This window comes from Pholcus phalangioides, unplaced genomic scaffold, assembly GCF_987345545.1.
Source record: "Pholcus phalangioides strain wild (caught in Gottingen) unplaced genomic scaffold, Ppha-v1.0 ptg000015l_1, whole genome shotgun sequence".
Classification (NCBI taxonomy): Eukaryota; Metazoa; Arthropoda; class Arachnida; order Araneae; family Pholcidae; genus Pholcus; species Pholcus phalangioides.
Genome location: NW_028301608.1, coordinates 48,514,865 through 48,536,118, shown reverse-complemented (window position 1 = coordinate 48,536,118; position 21,254 = coordinate 48,514,865). Strand labels below are relative to the sequence as shown.

The following is a 21,254-nucleotide window of genomic DNA, read 5'->3' as shown; positions in this document are numbered from 1 at the left end:
TGTATCGTATTATTTCGTATTAATAATTTCTTTATTACGCTTTGATGAGTATCTACTTAATGCTGATGTACTTCATTCTGACCACGATGTTTGAAGTGAACAGGCGTACTTTTTTCGGCGGAGAAATCGAGAGTTGTAAGATTTGGCATTCAATGCAAGTGCAATCCTCAGTCAGCGTGATAGGTGGTTAAATATCTTTTCCTCTGAAGACGACACCCATTGGTGTCGAAATGCATTAGGAGTTCGGGTATTTTTCGCGTACTCGCCTTATTAATTGGTGACTTCTTAATCTATTTAATCACTTATTGTGTGGACACTTTTTTGAAAAATCGGTAATTTAAAAATTTAGTTACCTACTTAATCACTTAACGCGTGTAAACGGGCCTTTACACTATAAAAGTTTGATTAAAGTTCTTTTATAAAACTTGAAAAATGCAACCAATAAGCCTATTGGTTATATTCGCTTGAATGTAACCGATATACGTTTATTGTTTATTTTGTTTAAAATTTTGAGGTCTGAGGAAACGTTTTGGGGACAAAATAGAAGGAGAGTGTGGTAGCTTTGATGGTTATTATTATTTTTTTATTATAAAAGAAAGAAGAAAATTCTATTTATATAATTATTATTAACTACTGATAATTATTTTTCCTTTCTGAAAAATATAAAATTTTTATAACAATCTAATGTTTGATTTTTTTGGAATTTTTCTATCATATTTATTATCCTTATTATTAATACAATTACACTTCAGTAATAATTATTTTTTTTAGAAAAGGAAAATCTACTTGAGAATCTTGCTCGATAGAAGTGAAACTTCTAGGTTTGACATAACTAGACTCACCTCAAATAAATTTAATTTTAATTATTTAAAATTGAGTTTAGAAATTTTAAATTTAATTTTAAATGAGATTGTTCTTGTTGGCCCCTCATTTTTCTTAAACTTCTCGCCCCCCCCCCTAAACTTGACCCCATTAATCCCGACACTATCCGCCCCGCAGAGTTCTAACTAGTTTGGCATCATATGGAATCATAATTGAACCCGCTGTAACTCCCATGTGTGGCAAATTTATTCACTAAAAATTTCTGGTAATAAGCGTGGTTGGCTCTAAATCGGGGGGGGGGGGATTTTTAATTGGGACTGACGTCTATTACAGGAGTGAAGATTAAGGAAAAAAAGAAAAAAGATGAGGTGCTCTCTCTCTCTTGTGAATGTTATGACAGCGCAGGCAATTAGGAGCACTGTGCCGTCACAAAACTTGCATTCGAGTGCGAAATATACTAATATATTAATCGTGCAAATAGGTCACGAGAGAGAGAGAGAGCAGCTTGCTCCGCGCATGCACTTTAGGATATTCATTGCTGATTGTAAAGATCCATAGTCGCTACTTAATGAAGTTAAGTACAGTGTGACTTTATACTTTACCTCTCCCACCCAACTTTATTTTCTTACACGGATAGGTTACGAGAGAGAGTAGCTTGTTCCGCGCATGCGGTTTAGGATATTCATTGCTTCGTGTCCCGACCCGTAGCTGCTACTACCTTTCCTCACCCAACTTTATTTTCTTACACGGCCTAATGTGTGTATATTGACATCCTCCCCACTACCACTGCAACCCATCTGCTTCATCACACAATCAGTTATTCTACGGAACGGGGTTTGAAGAAAAGAAAGCGTTTCACTTTTTGTGATGATTTTCTCTCCCTCACAGAAATTCACTGTTATGTCGCTATAGAAGTTCCACTTCAAAAATCATCGCACATCATGAAAATGCAGAGAATATCCATAAAATATGCGACGCAGTAGACACCTCCAGAACCAGTCGTAAAATCACTCCGGACAAAGAACGTTGGCGTGAGACGTGTTGCGCTCTGTAGGAAAACAGTCATGCTTTGATGTCATGACTGACTGAACAGTCATCATTTCATCCCATTGATGAATGCACAACGTGCCACGCTGGGAGTTTCACGTTGTATGCGGCGCAGAAAAACCTGTTCCTAGGAAAACGGGGCTTTACAAATTTTTTTCATTAAAATTCTATGTTGATCGTCTTCAGGAAGTTCTTTTTCAACTTGGTTGCATCTCCGTGAATTCTCATTCAACCTTGTGCACCTCCGTTTAAGAATCACTGATATATATTGGAACCGGACATAAGATAATATTCTAACTGTGATGAGATCACATTACCAATATCAAAACATATCGGAACATATTTACTTCTCAAAATTCGTATGCGTGTTCATAGCTTCTTCATAAAATTTTTGATGTGGAGGAAAGAGAAAACACCAAATGAATTTAGTTCTATAAAACAAGTTGATGCCCCGTTTCATCCTCTGTGAGAAGTAGTGCCATCTCATCCTCAGTTGATATATGCCATATATTTGCTCTCTGTCTATCCCCCCCCCCCTTTATAACCTTGGCATTTTACAGTGAGGTACTGCAACCCTAGAACCTGGGTCTTATGGGCAGAGCTGCAACTAGTGATAGGGCAGGAGTGGATCTGGTGCCCCAGGCGCTGATCCAGGAAGGTAGAGAAGATTACTCCTTTTTCGTTCAGAATTACGAATTGGGGCGCTAAAATTGATACTTGCTTCTGGCGGCAGAGTAAATTTTTGTTTCCTCCCCTGTGTGAAATAGATCATGGCCCACCGCTCTGCCTCGATGAAGAGATGTAAGCACGTGGTCGAAGAAGACCTCGACCGTGCTGCAAAATGTACGTGTATGGTGTTGTGAACACGAAGTTCGTTTCTACATAATACTTGTTACAGTGCCTGCATCTGCCATCAATTTTTCAAACTATGAGTGATGCGTAATGAATTTTTGTTTCCCTGCCCACAGGCTAGGACCCTAGCGAGATCACAGTTGAGGTTTTCACGAGTCCCCTCTGTAGTTACTTTATACAACGATAATAAAACGGGATCGATCCTGACTCTAGGCTGTAGTGCTGCTCCGTCCCTCTACCCCCCCCCCCCCACACACACACATGTGAAGGTTAATAATTACGTCATGAAGGCCATGATGGTCTTGAATGTTTTTCGAGTAGAGGGGCACCAATGTGGTAACCCCGTCATGAGCATAATATGTGAATTCGTGACTGGGGTGCCATTCAAGACTTCATAACTATGAAATCAGGTACATCAAGCACTCTTTTAGTGCTTCGCAGGAGACACTGTCTCAGAAATACTCAAATTCAAAGTTCTGAAGTCGTCCATATGGACTAACCCACTTTATCAATGTGAGGATGAAACAGCACCATTCTAACCAGCGGATGAAGTGGGGAAGGGCGAAACCTCCTATATATAGGAGGTAGTGGCGAAACACGTTCCAGTCCTTCAATTGGGAATGAAGATGATTTAAAAGCTGCGGAGAAAAATGTGACTTCATCAGTTTCCAAGGTATGCGGCAAAGAGCCTGGACAATACGGAGTCGGACCTGGAGCCCTGTGGAGCAGTTCCTGGTGGTGGCAGGAGGTCTGAGCATTCTCTGTTCTCTGAGCCGTATCCGGTGCATACAATCTCTGGAAGACGGGATACGGCATTTCTCAACAGCAGCTGCATGAAATCAACCGCTGCTTTGCCGCATTTCTTCTCGACAGTGACCCTCGCACACGTCATGTACCTCTGATAACCACTAATGGAAAAAATATATATAAGTGTGTAGTTAGTTAATTAGGGGTAATGTCAGAAACTTTTCTGATTTCATGAGTATTCTGAATACAACAAACGTTCGAAACCAGGAAGAAAAAACTCACCAGCAGGCCATGGGAATCCTTTTCTGAAATTCTGAGCCGCCAATGGTCTCTAGTGCTGCCTGCAGATCAGTCAGACAATCCTTCTGTAGGTTGTGTGCGTCATTCAGACATGGAGCATGTTTAAGATAATCTGAAAAATGAGACGACAAACTCTCATTGTGTTGGATCTCTCTCTCTCTCTTATTATACGTGTGAAAATCATTAAGAATGAAATTCTACTCAAAAATGCCGAGTATTCTTAGCGGTATACCGTATTGGTTTTTTTTTTTCGGAACTGTATATCGCTATGGCATCACGATCATGAGATACTTACTAGCTCTGAGACTTGTTCCTGGCGTGCAGTATTCGTTCAGTAACTTCTCAGACCCTTCACTCACAAAGCCCAGAAGCTCTCGTTGGAGTGGCGTCATGCAACGGACAGTGAAATTCCTGAAGCACTGCTCTGCTTCATTGATATAGCTATTCATAAAAATTATAATTCAATTTTTATATGACAACGGCAGTACATATACAAAATTTGGAATTATACAGAGAAGATTAACATGGCCCTGCCCTTTTTTTGAGGCTACTACTACAATCACTACTTACAAAAACCGTAAATATGCACCTCGTACACATTCTTCTTCGGAATTTAATGATGCACTTGACGCTCTCGGGCCGCTACCGGGTGGACCCATGCGTTGAAACTGCACTGACCTTGATCAGATCAACACCATCTATATATTCACGCGAAGCTAGTGACGTCACTGAAGAAGGTCTTCTCACCTATAGCCATTGGATATAGCGGGTCGACGCATGCGCCATCTTTACCATTTTTTATAGTATGTTCAATGTCTATAGATGAGATGACCTTCTTCAGTGACGTCACGAGCTTCGTGTCAAAAGGGGTGACTTATTGTTAGGTTCATCGTATTTTAAAGGGCATACAAAATCTTTCTATATTGTTAGGTTATTAGGGAGGGCAACCATATTTCATTCAGATAAGCACGGGCACATGCGTACGCGGGAGGGGGGAATTAGCTTGAGCATTATGTAGGAGATTTTGATCTCTGAATTTTTAATTCTAAGGGTTTTTTTCTATCACCCGCAGCAACGCAGGCACCGACATCACTCTGTAAATTTAATAACAGAGGGTGATTCACAGTGAAACTAAAAAGGCAATTCAGGCCTACAATAACAATCCAAAATCACATCGGAATATAGGTGCACAAATGCTATCCGGAGCCGCTACAGGGAGTTGTTGCGATACACACTTTTAAAGCAATCCCGAACTCAGAAAGCATGAAGTCGTGATTCACCAACATAAATACGTTAAGGCCACACATATACTCAGAACGCACATTCCGACATGTACCGATTCGTTATAAAATCTGCAGAGGAATGTATACGAAGTTCATGTACAGTTAAGTAGTAGCAGCAAGCATGCAGTCCACATGCCGGATTTCTAACGAATCGGTACACGTCGGAATGTGGGGGCCCCCAACATATTTAGTATATTGTCAGAATTTCGATTTCGTGCATGCTGAGTTCGGGATTGCTTTATAAGTATATAAGTGTGTGACGTAACAACTTCCTGTAGCGGCTTCGGATGACGTTTGCGCATCTATATTCCTGACTGAGTTTGGATTGTTATCGTATGCCTGAATTGTCCTTTCAGTCTGGCGATGTTTTTCCGAATCGCCCTGTGTATATCCACAATTCCAATGAAAATAACGAATTCAAGTGGGTTCTCCAGGGAGAAGTGGAACATTTCTATCAAAATATGTGGGGGGGGGGGGAGTCTCTTAGTAAATAGTCGCGTTAGTAATGACAAATCACTATTTCATAATACACAGGGAATTCTCAAGTTTTGTTCCTACTCACGTGCATTGTCTGTTGAGATCCGGCTCGTTGGTAGCAACACCAGTCGGGCTCTGGTTGAAGAGAACTAGAGTGGCCGCGCAGAGATCCAGCTCGCGCAAGTGACACGATTGCGCCGACACCATCTGACTGCTGGTACCTGTGTATATAGAGATGAGAATAAAAATTTTTCTACATTTAAATAAATATTTAATTAATCAACTGTGTGGAATTCGGGACATAGAATTCCGCAAGATTAGTTATAGGTGTCTTAAAATCACTAAACACAAATCTGTAGTCAAATAATGACATCAAAATTTGTGGGCCTGTCCACGGCCGACTAGACATTCAGATTGTTTAAGACATTAATTGTTTAGTGGGCCATGGCCTGTCCCAGGGCCTAGAGTGAAGGAGGACCTACGAATGATAAACATTTTCATCTGTTCTGAATTTTCTTGAATACATAATTCTGAGATTTACTTCCACTATTTCTGAAAGAAAGAGAAAAGTTATATATATATATTTATATTTCCTTTCACACTATACTTCTGAAATTTCACCAATTCTGAAATTATTTTTCATTATTCTGAAATTTTTTTATTGCTATTATTTTCCACTAATTCTGAAATTTTATTGTTAAGGAATTGTTTATGTCAATTCTAAAATTATTTTTCATTAATTGTAAAATTTTATCATTCTTTAATGATGCTGACTTTTCCCTCCAAAAATATATAAAATCCCCCCCACAAAAAAAGTTTTTGGTCCATGAGCTTTCTGGCAACCCACTTCTTCAGCAGCTGTTCTCAAAGTGTGTGTCTTGGTACCCCTTGGAGCCGCGACGACTTGTATTGAGATGTGTCCATTCAATTTTTTGTAAACTGCTCTGGACAGAGCCGCGTATGAACGATGTAGTAACCAAGGGGCTAAAGAACTGTCGACGTGTAGACATTAAAATAATGGCAGCTACAATTTTTATAAAAGTTGAAAAATAAATTTCATGTGCAAGTCTGACACTAAACCCGTTGCAAAAAACTATTCTGGTTACCGTGGGGTTTTCCGAAATTTTTTATTAAAGAAAACAAATTTACTCGAAGTACGTGTTCGTGCCATAGTTGGCTTCTCGGCAATCAAGTACGGGAGAGGGCAAGGGGGGAGGGGAGACAAAGAGTAGATCATGATGTGAACTTCTAGACTATTATAGGGAAACCGAGTTATAGCGAAGAGATCATGGCGTGAGAAAAAAAAGTGAAAACTGTCTACCTTGTGTGTGGCGTAAACAACGTCAACTTCTGCCGATCAAACAAGCATCGATTGCAATCCCGACGCAAAGAAATATGGCAAAGGGTATGCTATTACTCATAATTGGCTTCTCAGCAATCAAGTTGAGGAGATAGGGGAGAGACAAAGAATTAAAACCGATTATATGAACTTTTAGGCTTTTATGGGGGGGGGGGGGAACCAAGTTACAGGCAATAGCAGGTTCGCAACGGGGGGGGGGAGCAGGCGGGTATGATGCCCCGGGCAGTGCGGTCTTAATGCATTGGCTTACCCGGGCGCAGCCCGCGGCCTCGAACGCAGAAGTGGCCTCACAAAATGAGATTTGGTTGAAATTTTCGAGAATTTACCAGGTAGGGCCTCGCAAAAATCACTTGGCCCGGGGCCCATGATGGTCTTAAGACGGCTCTAGCCCCGGGTGCTAGTCTAGAGGGAAGCGCCGAATTCATCCTTTAACTGCTCCTTCTACATTACACGGGGACTAAAAAATTAGCGATTGCCCCGGCTGACAAGTATCCAGTTGCGGCCCCGGCTATGACAAAGACTGCAGTTGCACAAAACTCTTTTGGTTAACGTGGGGTTTTCCGAAAGAAATTTTTTCCTTCTGAAACCAATTTATTCCAGGTACGTGTTGGAGCAGTTGCTTCTCAGCAATCAAGTATTGGAGATGGCAAGGGAGAGAGAAAGAATTAGAATTTATCATGATGCAAACTGCTAGACTCTTGGAGCCGAGTTATAGTCAAGAAATCAGATATTGAAAAATAGCTGAAAGCTATTGACCTTGAGACTAAGGTAATGGCAACTTCTGTCGATCGTTTATTAAATTCGGAGTGCAAAGTAGTGTGGGAAAACTGTGCACATCTATCGTGAAAAAGCTTGTGAACCTTTCGACTGCGCTGCAGGACGACGGTTGTGAAGCTTTTGGCTATACCAAGGCTGCAGTTGCGCAAAGCTAATCTGGTTCCCGTGGGGTTTTCTGAAACTCGTAAAATTGTAAAGGGAGATCTATCGTGACGAAGATTGTGAACCTTTTAGCTATGCTGTAGGGCGAAGGTTGTGAACCTTTCGGTTATATTTTGCAGGACGAAAGTTGTGACCTTTTAGCTGTGCCACATAGAGAAATTGATGGCAGATGGCAGCATTACGCGTAACAAACATTACACAGAAACAATCTTCACACACACGTTAGGTTCACAACACACACATAAACGCATTCCATTATGTACCAGTTCGTTAGAACTTCTTTAGAGGAATGTGTACGAGGTGCATGCACGATTAAGTAGCTGTGCCACATGCCAGGAGAAAGACTGCAGATGTGAAATACTTCTGGTTCACGTGGGGTTCAGAGCTTTGCAAAGCTGGTTTTTCCACAATTTTTTTTTTTCATTTTTAAAACAAATACAGCCACTTGTTCGTGCGGTTGTCCAAAGTTGGCTTCTCAACAACCAAGTAGGGAAGTGTGCATCGCCAATTTCCGTCAGGGATATTGTAACCAAGATGTATTGATGTGGGTCATATCACTTTCTTTTCGAATTGAAAAGTTCTTTTTTTAAAGTAGGAATTTTTTACCTTAACCCGGAGAATATTGTCTTCGGGTCCATTCTGAAAGCGCATGCGCATTAGCAACAAGTGGTCTAGTTTTTTTTCTATACCATTCCTAGACAACCGCGAGTAACCGATGGAAAAGCGGAGGGAGCCACGGGTGACAAAAGTTTGAAAATAACTGAACTACACGAAGAATCAAGAAGTTTAAGAAGTAAATTAAAATGGCGGTGGCACACAAAACATTGTGTAACAGGAACGCTTCAATTGTGCTCATCATTATTTCTGAAGCAATGCATCTTATCATGACAGTTCAGAGGCAGCAGTTGTTGGTAGGAAATGGGTTGTGTCCTAAAATGTGCTCTAATAAGATGTTCGGGGGAAAAAAAACCCTCACGGTGTGGTCGAAGATTTGCATCCACAGGGGTATAATGTTTTTAAATTGGTCTTCGAGACAAAAGACCTAGATATAGAAGGAGGGTTTATCTCTATCTATATCTTATTGTTTCGAGAGAACAACAGATACGTAAATATACTTATCTTTCTCCTTGGGCAACGACCCGCTGGAGCCCGCTCTGATATCTTCAAAGAACACGGCTCTGCTCTCGATTATTCATGTTACGGCCAGTTTCCGCTTCACAGTGGGTGGGGTGCTGACATCAAAAAAGATCACTAACCTTGATAATTTCGTTTTGTTGAAATGAGATTGAATGGGACAAAAGGCCCAAAGTAAGACATTTCGGGGTTGTTTTTTTTCATACAATAGTGTATTTTCTCTACTTTTTTGTTACGTTTCTAATATTTTGTGTTCGCTATTCCTTTTCCTGTCTATTCTTTCCTTTAGAAAGAAATTTATAATAAAAAAAATTTCTTGTACATTTGTTTTTTATATTTTTGTTTTCCTCGTTCTAAAGAAATAGGGCAAAAGAGAAATGAAATGCGCTCGTTCAAGATCATCCCCGACAGCTCATCGACAGGTCGATAACCCATCTGAATTTTTTTTTTTTTTTTTTGCAATTTTAAGAAAAGAGAAACCTTACAACTTTCATGTTGCAATTTTACATGCATTTCGATTATTAATTAGTTAGCTGACTACGATTTTTTGCTGTTTTTAAGTACCATATCGAGATTGCATTAAAAATAATACGAGTCAGAAAAAGTTGAATATTTAATTCAAATTGCAAACATAATCAATCAGTTAGCTTACATTTTTTTTGCAATTATAAGAGTTATATATTTTTATAAATATAAGTGTTATACATTTTTGCAATTATAAGGGTTATATAGCACTCGATCTCTTTTGCGGCGTGTTTGAAGTTTTCTCACTGAAATTGGAGATCAGTAATCAGTGGGACCCGTCCGGCCTGACTGTGGCCTAGGTCCCCGGGTTCTACTCCCTTGGCCGGGCTGAGATATCCTTCTCACCCGGTCCCCTACGGGAGAACGTTGGCCAAGCGTGCAGTGTCTGTCGGAGCTGAAAAAAAGTGTGACTTCTCTCGTGGGTGTCTCATACGAATGAATTATTGAAAATGTGTTGATGTGTTGCAATTATAAGGGTTATATATTTTTGCAATTATAAGGGTTATATATTTTTGCAATTATAAGGGTTATATATTTTTGCAATTATAAGGGTTATATATTTTTGCAATTATAAGGGTTATATATTTTTACAATTTAAAGGGTTCACTGATCTTTGCGAATTCGACATATTCACTGAAAGGTCAACTTCACCAGGCATCTTCAATCTGCCATTCGAGGTGCTCAATTCTACTTCTATTAAACCGTATAAGCATCTCCTAAAAAATTCCTCTGGCGAATTTCTAAGGAATCGGTACATTCCGGAACGAGTGTTCTGAGTGTATTGTGCGGCCATCTGTCTTCCATATTCCGAAATTAAAACGGCAAATGTCTGAATTTTCACGTAATGTAAGTATGGTGGGCCTGTTCTCTGTGGAGAGACTTTTTCAAATGGGAGACCGGCTCGCATTTACGCGGTGCGCACTACTAAACCACACATGCGCCTCCTCCATGTTTTTCAAAGGAACTTCCAACGAATCGGTACATGTTAGAATGTGCGCGTACGTGTTGTGAACCTAACGTGAAGTTTGTTTCTGTGTAATGCTTATAGTGCCGCCACCTGCCATCTATTTTTCGAACTATGAGTGAAGTATAATGATTGAAGATTTTTGCCGCTGTAGGGCTGTTGCTCTCTGTGGTTCACAGAGAATGCTTGGTGTTAAAGCTGGATTTTGTACTCGAAGGTCTTGATCAATTGTGCTTATCAGATTTCATGTTTCATACAAGTGGCATTCCAGGATCGGCAGTATGATGATTCGAGTTTGAGCGTATGTTAGAATTGCAGTTTTGCATTTACATCAATCCCCTCACTGCAAATGCCATAATGTTTTATTTATTTGAAAAGAAAAAAAAAATTTTAATGCAGACTTGATCCTCACATTACTTTTGGATTTTATGGTTACTTTTGGATTTTGTTCGCAAAACATTCATACGTAATCTGTGAAACATAAAAATTGCAGCGATTTCTTAGACAATATTAGGCTATTGGAATTTAAAAACTATCATTAGATTGCATTTTTCTCTGATCACACTTATTTATTTTTCCTGCATATGCTCATTCGATGTTCCTAGAATCCGATTAAACCGTGATTGAAATTCAAAAATCGAAAATCGCCAATGTCAAAATTCATTTAAATGTAAAAGGCACAAACACAAAAAATTGATAAAAAATGTTTAACGAAAAAATTCTTCAATGATTAGGGTTTCGCTATTTGATTCGGAACCGACAAGCACCAGTTAAGGCACCACACTGATCCTCATTATTATTTTAAATTCTCAGTGTGGTGTTCAGTGTGAAATTTCATGCCATTTGATTTCAATTTTGTCCGTGAGCAGTTTAAAAAAATCACTCAAGGGGGCAACGACCGGTTATAAAGCCATTAAGTAGCCCACGCTAATCAAAATCTAGTTTTTAACCCTTTGACTATGAATTAAAGAAAATTTGGCCCCGGTTTACTTTGAAAGTAAACAAACTATGTCACAAATAAGATGAATTTAGGATTTGGAATTTTTTTATGAAACAGTTTTCAAATCACAGGCTGAGACATCGTAGTGGGATACATGTGTCTCAGTCATAGTCAATGGTGCGGATGCTCGTGGGACATATAAGTCCCATCAGTATTCAAATGGTTAAATAAAACATAAATACTGGAGCGCGATAGCCCAGGTCGATAAGTTACTCGACTAAAGTACTTAAGAATGTTTAGAGGTATCGCGAGTTCGATGTCCGATTCGTCCTTGCCAGAAACTTTCTTGACACGGAGGTACAACAGAAACGGCGAAAACATGACCGTTGAAAAAGATTGCTACCGCAGGGGCTCCCACAGCGAGGAGTTAGCGCACCAACATCTCGGTGAGTGTAAAAAAATGCAAAATGTCGATGAATGCTGCGTGATTCAAGCATCTAAATTCAATTTTACTCCCCCAAATTTCGTTGAGGAGTGAAAATGTTCTTTCAAATTTTAGGTAGTTTGTTTTTAATAGGCTCATTCCTTATATAAAAATACTTACAAAACTATCTCTTAAAATTTTGGAAACGAGTGAAATTTCTTTTCAAAATCATTTCTTAGGACGACGAGTCCCGTACTAATTGGCCGTCGTGTGCAGAAAATGACCAAAACACAAAATACGGACTTACGTGAAAGATTATGGAAAATATATGAAAGGTTTTAACTGTGATGTCATAAGCGAATCAAATGAACTCACCAATTATTACAGCGACAGCGAAAAACCAAGCGATGTTATTCATTTCGATGTTAGTATCGGCAAAGATCTCTTCAGACTTTCAACACTAAGATACCGTTTTCGTTTTTCTGGACTAGCACCTGGACTGGACGATACCCGTAATTTTAAAGGGCGTCTTTTTATAGGTGACCTACTCTAGCTCGTTCTGGTTGTTATACTCTTCATTTTCACTCATTTCTTTTTCATTTTTTTTAGTGAAGATTTCCTTCTTCTCAGCGTTTCAATAGGGTGAGAAAAATCGGGCAAAAAAACAAAATAGAGAGAGAAAAAGTTGGAAAGTGAGTATTTACTCTTAGCATCTAACCGTGACATCTCTAATAAAAAAGAATTTCCTTTTTCCCCCTTTCGTAGTAAGTACACAGTTGAAGTAGTCCTCATTCGAGTAGTACCGTATGTATTTGCTTAATGTCTATTCTACAACTCAAATAAGTGATTACGCATTCAAGAAGCAGGTATACACTGTAGTTCATGGTCAATTAGCGGAACGGTTAATCAATACATTCTACCTCTTTCTTCTCTTTGAAGAAAATAGAAACATTTCCCTTTCTCCATGTTGTCATGTGTAGCTCATAAATCAACTTTGTTTTTAGTCACACTTCATATAAGCTTCTAAACACACTATCTAGACCAGTGTGTGTGGTTGTCAACCTTTTTTCCTTCCCGCACTCCCAGAGCAATGTGTGTGACTTACCTTCCCGCAATCCCTTGGATAATACGTTTTTTATCTGTTAGAAAATTCAGGTTTTTTTTTCTGTAATTGATTACATTAATTATCCGATAATTAATTTCTATGAATTCTTTCAAGTATTGTTAAATGTCTTTTCGGCTACGGCTAATATTTAATTTCGGCTTCATTATTCAAAACGACACTAAAAAATACTATTTTTTTTACTTTTTTTTAGATTTAGAAAAACAGATTCAAAGAATAAGTTCTTCACTTATCGATTCCAGCTGCAACAACTTTAACTAATGTTTCTTTGACGCTTGACTGAATTTTTTGACGTTTTTCCAGAGTCATGTGTGTTCACGATAGTATCAAATCTGAGCACAACATGCTAATAACACGAGGTACTAATGTAAACAAATCACGTAAAACAAGTACTATCGCTAATCTGAAAAAAAAACTTTTACAACGCAAAATTCGTATGACACATTTCTGCCAGAAGAAGTCAGAAGATGAGGCATCAAAATATTGGTATAATTCATATTTTTTTAGGAATTGAAAAATTTAATTTCTATCATCATTTTAATTTCCTTGAATAATCAGTGAACATGTAATTTTTTCCCCCATCTCGCACCCCCGGTTGGGAACCACTGATGATCTAGGACATAACAACCTTTTCCCAACCTTTTCTGTCCCATCGCCCCCTTCAGAAATTTTTTCCTCCCATCGCCCCCTTCTTCAGAAATTTTTTTCTCCCATCGCCCCCCAACGCAATCTAACCCATAGAATCCTATGTTATATCTATAGCTTTTACCACCCCACTGAAACATTCCATCGCCTCCCAGAGGGCGTTAACGCCCACTTTGGGAATCACTGATCTAGACGGTCAATGGCTGATAATGAAGGGGATTAAAAATTTAGGCATAATAATGCAGGATTTTCGCAGACGTCTCTTTAAATATAGCTACTGGTGTATAGTGGTTCTCAACCGAGGGCCATACGGCTGGCCCCTTTGTGGCCCTAGGATCTTCTGAAGGGGACCCGGGTATCCATGATGTTGACACAGCTATGTATATTACCTCAACGAGAAGGAAGCTCACTGAACTCTAGCCTATGTGATGTCAGGAGGGTCGATTTATTGTGCAGGTCCGTTGGATCGTCTATTGTATTTCACACAGACCTATTTCCCCCAAATAATTTAGCTCTTGCGAGGGATGATCATTCCCCCCCCCCCTCCCTTCTGGAACAGTGTATGGCACATAGTTCCAGAGATCGAGGTTATGTAACAATTTTTATTCATTATAAATTTGAAATTGGTTAAGTATAAAGGGTCTAGCTCTTGTTGGATGAAGGTAGGAGCCTGGAGGAGACTGGGGGGGGGGGGGGGTTACATGAGAAAAAATTATGGTCTATGAACTGAAAAGGGTTGAGAAACACACTGCTATACACAACGCACCTCGTAAACTTCAATTGGTACATTACAATTGATTTTATACTTAGATTATGATTTTATAGTTGTTATGATTGTAATGTATATTTTGTAATGGATTCTTTTTTATGAATAAATTGCCAGAGGTATCCAGTCCGTGTGGACAATGAGCTGATATTGCCATATGGCGATGTGGCCTGGTTATCTTTCGGGTTGACGGTACATACAGGAACGCGTTCAGAGTGTAAGTATCATGTTGAAAGTGTGTCTGTTTTCTGTGGACGGACTTTTTCAAATGGGAGATAGGCTCGCATTCATGACTCGAAATTGGAAAACCGTAGAAAACGACCTTCAGCCGATCACCACTGTGCCGTCAACGTGGTTCGAACCCGGATCCTCGCGATGACACATAGCATATACCGAAAAAACTGCAGATATCTTTAAAAATCTAAATTAATTATTAAATGATATTGAATCAGCTGAACTGAACTGTGAACAGATCCTCCATTGGGGGTTGTGTGACAGGTGCGACCGCATTCGTATTAATATATTTTTTTGTGATAATGTGTCAAAAAAAGTGGCAAAGTGGCTGCACTGCAGCAATGAAAATGCTTATGAAAAGCTAAACGATATATATACAGTATATAGATTGAAGTTATTCTTCCAACTAACTGGGGTGTATTGAAGATTTCATTGCCCCGGGCTCCAAACATCCTTGATGCTCCTTGAGCCCCTCACCCCCATTGCATATATTTGGGAAGGGTGAGGTGTGTCACATAAAAATAAATATATTATCATAGAATGTATGGGAATTCTGAAAATGTCTATACAAAAATATGGATTCACAATGAGATTGTGATGCAACTCACACAAAAATTAATGAATTTCCGATGTACCGTATTTTAACGTGTATAAGGAACCCCCCGATATTTTAGGCTTAAAATGTGGGGAAAAAGTTGAAAGGATATACAGTCAAACCTCGTTAGTAAGTCAATCTTGGGACACGAAAAATATGACCTCCTAAGCGGAGTGATTCGTTAAACGGAGTAAGACAGCCGCGCTGATTCCTGTCTCCCCGTTGGTGCATTCATGCAGAATAAAACCAAATTTTAAGTATTCAAACGACTTCAGAGTCATGAAAATTTATCACTTGAGTGTTTCTTAAGTGTTTCTTTTTGCTACATAATTACGCATTTGAACCACATAAAATATTACCTCTTTTCGCATCTAATATAATATGTATATCCATGTATAAGAAACACCCTCCTATCTACGGGATCCAATTTTTGACAAAAAGGGGTTTCTTATACTCGTTAAAATACCGTAAATTCCGAATCGACGAAAACTTGAAACTAATGAAATAATTCAAAAACTAAGGAAAATTTGGAAATATACTAAAGAGGATCGCATTATTAATTCCAACACCAATGAAAGAATTCCGAAACTAATGAAAATTTGAAACTAATGAGAGAAATAATTCGAGACTTGATTAAAATTAAGAATTTACGAAAAAATAATTGCAAATTAAAATCCAAAATTCAGGAGAGTCACTTCTTCCTTTGAGTCACTCTTTTGGTCACTCAAACACTTGCACACATTGTTGGCCACTCACTGACGATCACTCTCTACGCATTTTTTTTTCTCACTCACTGTCCTGGTACCTCGCTCTCTAGGTCTCCCTTTTGGTCATTCCCATCTTACATGCTTGCTCCTTTTTGGTCCCTCTCAGCTCATATACTCTCTTTCGGTCATTCATTTATTGCGCACTGCTTTGGTCACTCATATGCTCGCATACACTCTAGGTCACTCATATGCTCGCATACACTCTAGGTCACTCATATGCTCGCATACACTCTAGGTCACTCATATGCTCGCATACACTCTAGGTCACTCATGCTTGCACATGCTCCAAGTCACTCTTTTGGTGGCTCACTGAACTTGTTCCTCGCTCTCTAGACTACTATTTCGATCACTCCACATGCTTGAACTATTTTGTTTTGATCACTCGCCTGCTCGAATTACTCTGTTTTGATCATTCCCACATTCTGGAATTACCCTGTTTTGATCACTCCCACATTCTGGAATTACTCTGTTTTGATCACTCCCACATGCTCGAACTATATTTTGATAACTCACATGCTTGCAAACCTCTACGTCACTCACTGTCTTATTCCCTCACTCTCTAGATACAGGTGGGTTTATAGTGTTACCGCATGTGGGCTAGGCAGATTTTGCCATCTTCCATCCTACTAATTATTTTCTGGACCACTCGTTCCTTGAATTTGCCGCCCGCTCAGTGCCGTCTCAAAGCATGGGCCCACCCGGGCACGGCCCGGGGGGGGGGCCCTAACAAAAATGAGATCTGGTTGAAATTTACAAGAATTTGCTAGGTACGGCCTCAGCAACATCATTTGATCAGGGGACCCACGATGCTCTTAAGACGGCATTGAGCCCCCCCCCCCCGTATAAAGGACCAAAACCCCAAATGCCTTTGGGGGGGGGGCGGTCTTGCACATGGTGTAAAATTTATGAATTTTCACTATTTTTTATGTGTTGAGAGGAGAGAGAGAGAGAGAGAGAAAGAGTGTGAAAACGAAATGTTCTTTGTGAAAGATTATATTTTCTGTACGCTGTATTTCTAACTTCCGCAAACACACGTATAGAGGAAACGGAAGTTTGTTGAAGATTCAATCTCAGAGACATCTTTGATTTATAGAAACATTTTTTTTTGGATATTTATCACACCGACACCGGATCTCATTGCGGAAAATAAATTCTTGAAACCTCAATTTCGGTTCCTAAGCATGGGGTTCAGGGGACGGCTTGAGCAAGGGCGCCAGGGGTGTGATGCACCCAGGTGGTGAATTATAAGGAATGGCAGCTTAGGCTCTACTTAGCCATCAACATTTTTTTTTTCAATTTCCAATAGTAAGAACCCATATGGCATTACGCTTTTGAATACCTTGATCATTCAATGGTCGAGCCACCCCTGATAATGATGGTTCATCAATAAGAACTGTAATGGGAATTAAGTCATCTGGTACAGTTAAGAACAATAAAGTATCCTTAGATCAAAGAGCGAGAAAGTTTCTTTAAAAGCGGGACGTATGGTCATGCACATTTTGCTTAATAAACGATCATGAGCGATATCATACTAAAAACGTCATGTTTATCCCGTCGGTATCTTAGGCTCGACTTTAGGGACGGCACATGAGACTTGGGCACGATCGGCAGGTCAAGACACCCCTGATGCGGGTTTCTCCAATTTTCTCATGGAATTTCTCACGTATGGTCACGTACAATTTTCCTGGTAAACAATGATGTGTGGCTTTTGTCCTAAAACCATTAGGTTGATTCCAAAGGGTTCTCCTTAAGCTCAATCCCTGTCAGTCTCCTACCAGAGTCGTTTGTAGGGGCGGCACGTGAGGCTTTGCATCCGGGCGGCAGTTAAGCTCGAACCGCCCCTGCTACAACCCGATTTAGTTTAAGTATTACCCGAATTAAAATTGGTTCTCATTATGGAGGAAAATATTGCAAGTCCATTAGTATGCACATTAGGCTTAACAAATGAGATGCTATTACCGGTAAGTAGCTGTATTAAAGATGACTGTGATAATGACATAATAACATATTGTGAAATATCTCGCAGTCGCAGATTGCTCATTATTCGACTGAATAGCAAAATTCCCTTTAAAAACACAGGGTCCAGGCATGGCCTCTCGGGTAAAAACTAGTAATATTCTTAGTACAGGGACGTTCAGGCCCATATTGCGGAAGTGCACATGTGTACCAGGATCGTATGCATGGATCCGAGGATTAGAGGACTCTCGGTGCATACGCTATTCTTCGCGGAGGCTACTAAACCAAGCACGCACTTCGTTCATATTCCTCTGCGGAACTTCTAATGAATTGGTACATGTTGGAATGTGCATGTCCGTGATGTGAACCTAACGTAAAGTTTGTTTTTGTGTAATGCTTGTTGGTGTAGTGCTGCCATCTGCCATACAACTTTTCTAACCAAGAGTGAAGTGTAATGATTGGAGATTTTATCGTTATGGGCCTGCTGCTCTCTGTGGGGAGACGAATTTTTTAACGGGGGAGGTCGGCTCGCATTCGCGCCTTGAAATTGCGAACCACAGAAAACCAACTTCAGCCGACCATCATAATGCCGTGTCTGGCGTTTGAACCTGGATGCTCAGAGCCCACGATGATACCCACATGATTGCATAGCAGCCAGTCTATAATAACCTGAATCAGGATGACAGAAAAGCTAAGAAAATTGGTTAAAAAAAAAAAAAGAGTAGTTTCATGGAGGGCGGGGAAGGGGGGCATGGGACCATGGCCTCCACATCTGGCAGCAGGGCCCCATTAATCTTTGGCGTTGTGCCCAGGCTAGACTTTCTACGTGTCCCTCTGTAGTTAATTCATAGAGTGAAAAAAAAAAAAGACAAAAATCGTCCGACACTCTTGGATGGAGAGCTCCGTCGGTCCTACCCTTGTGGGGGCCCATGGGATGGAGGGAGGGGGGTTCTTGGTATTAGTGCTTGCCGCGAAATCACAGAATTAAATTACTGATAAATGATAAGAACAAACAAGATCGTAATAAAATTTTTCATTATGTTTGATGTTACGGAAAAAGAAAGAGGAGATTGCACAATTTCCAGTTCTGCTTCGGCAAACGAATGTTATGTCAATTGAATCGTGTCACTGAATAATGATGAGAAATTCAGAGTAAACAGGAAGAGAGTAAAGATCAGGGAGATTTTACATTCGAGTGAAAGTGTGTTTACATTCATAGTTGTCATTTTTTCGACCTTTGTGCGATTTTATTATTCTGAGATTTCAAAAGTGCAAGAACCTGGATCCGCTTTCCTTTGTGTGATACTTAAACATTTATTCGGTTCGATTCATCGTTGCCCTCAATACTCCGGGACGCGTGATGATGATAATAATCGTTGCAGCCCCTTGCGATCGGTGATTGTTAGTAGTATTACTCGATGTCCCCTTTCCTCAAACGAGATCCCGTGCATAAGCTCTTGCTGTTGCGCGCAGTGGAATGTTGGGCTCATGCACCTCCAGTCCCGTGATCTTCCCCAAGGACGCAATCTCTCTAGAAATGGTGGCCCTTGTTCATGAGCTAGCCCCTTAAAGTTACGTTCAATACAGTTTTCCCCAAACAGAATTTAAAAACAACAACAACTTCACATACGTGTGGTTACGATGCTACATCTAGTTTCGTACCGTAAGCAACCACGTTCGTACTGGTGTTCATTTTTCGAAGTAAGCACGCTGGCAGAGGACCTGGGTTTGAACCCCACCGTTGCTATAGTGGCGGTCAGCTGAAGTTAGTTTTCTGTGGTTCCCAACTTCAAGGCACGAATGCGAGCCGATCTCCCCTTTAAAAAGTCTCGCTACAGAGAGTAACAGACCTACAAACAGTACAAATGTAATTCAATCATACTCACTCACTTCCCTTCTGAAATATAGATGGCAGCGCTGACAAATCAAACACAACACTAGATACGCACTCGACTGTTAGGTACACACAGAGTTACACTTCCGGTACAACTCACTAGGTAGTAAAAATCGCCCATAGATGGTGATAGACCTGAGTTGTGTCAACACCACCTATAGAACAAGGCCTCAGTATGAATCTCGTGACGTTACTGAAGAAGACCATTTCACCTATTGACATTGGATATAGCAGGCCGACGCAAGCGATATCTTAACCTTTTTTTGCAGTGTATCCAATGGCAATAGGAGAAGTGGCCTTCTTCATTGGCGTCACAAGCTTCGTGTGGAGGCCTTGTTCTATGGTGGTGTTGGTTGTACTCGATTTGAAAGAAAGAAAGTGTACGTGTGTGTGGACAAAAGCGAAAAACCATCAGCTCAGTTGTGATAATGAGAAAATAAACAAACGGCAAAATTTTTGCACGTAAAAAATGCGAATCATCACTCGTTAACCGAGTCAAAAGTTGTTCAAAATTCTTGCTCGTTACCGAATTTCCACTGTAATTGGTTGAAAAAAATGTTCAATCGTTAATTTTTTTTTCTTCTTTTTTTTGAAATTCTAAAAAACTGAAACCTTTTTTTTCTTTCTTCAAGCTAAAGTCTGACATTTTTTTTTTTACTCAGCCATTGTGAGGCGTTAGAATGAAACTGTCAAACTAAAATCATGGATTAATTTTTTAATACGGTTCACAGATCCCTTGAAAAAGAAAGTTGAATTTGGTCAACTGACTGATCTAGAACTGAAGGAAAATGTCTTTCTTGTCATACAATTTGCTAGAGCAGCTCCACACGTACATGGATCGCAGAGAATATACGGCCGATTACGGAGTACGGAAATGTTTGTCAACAAAGAAGGAAGGAGAGAACACTTTCTATAGCCTCCTACATAGTCTTGCATCCTGATAACGATAACTTACAGAGAAAAGTTTGGTTAAACTTTTAGCTTCTCTGAATGCGAAAAAAACTTTCGATGACAAAAAAATTTGATTACATTTTCCGAAGCCCGATAACTATATACTAATTTTTTTCCCATGTTATGATATTAGTTCGTTCCGTTCTTTTGAAAAGTGATAAAAACACCCAAATGATAACATTATCCGTTATTTTAATTAGCGGCGTCGACGTGGTTAAGATTTTCGAGATTATAAGCATGTGAATGGTATAGGCAAGCATTTCTAGTCCGATAGAGAGAGGGCCTCGGGAAAATCAATTTGCTCGGGGTCCATAACACTCTTAAGACGGCACTGCAAACGGGTCCAGGGTGGCAAGTTCGTTAAGTGCGTTAAATTAGAGCAGTGTTTCTCAAAGTGTGCGTCGCGGCTCCTAGTGGCGTCGTTGGAGGGAGGGGGGAGCTGGAGACAGGGCCGTCTTAAGAGCATCGTGGACCACCGCCGGGCCAAGTCATTTTTCTGAAGCCATGCC

The 21,254-nt window shown here is 40.0% G+C and overlaps 1 protein-coding gene across 1 annotated transcript; it reads right to left on the bottom strand.

The window, feature by feature from the left end:
* Positions 1 to 930: 930 nt before the first annotated feature.
* On the bottom strand, positions 931 to 12,321 carry LOC149076132 (uncharacterized). The gene is made up of 5 exons (XM_089243668.1): positions 12,190 to 12,321; positions 5,614 to 5,749; positions 4,064 to 4,209; positions 3,751 to 3,880; positions 931 to 3,629 (listed from the first exon to the last, which is right to left on the bottom strand). The coding sequence occupies exons 1-5, from the start codon at positions 12,230 to 12,232 to the stop codon at positions 3,383 to 3,385; spliced, it is 702 nt and encodes a 233-aa protein (XP_089099794.1). The 5' UTR covers positions 12,233 to 12,321; the 3' UTR covers positions 931 to 3,382.
* Positions 12,322 to 21,254: the final 8,933 nt, after the last annotated feature.

Bases quoted from the DNA above. Each gene is read 5' to 3' on its own strand.
- LOC149076132 (XM_089243668.1), bottom strand. From the start codon at position 12,232: ATGAATAACATCGCTTGGTTTTTCGCTGTCGCTGTAATAATTG. The intron at 3,881-4,063 runs GTAAGTATCTCA...CTCATTTTTCAG, and splicing joins AGGAACAAGTCTCAGAGCTA to ATTATCTTAAACATGCTCCA. The intron at 3,630-3,750 runs GTGAGTTTTTTC...TTTTTCCATTAG, and splicing joins AGGATTCCCATGGCCTGCTG to TGGTTATCAGAGGTACATGA.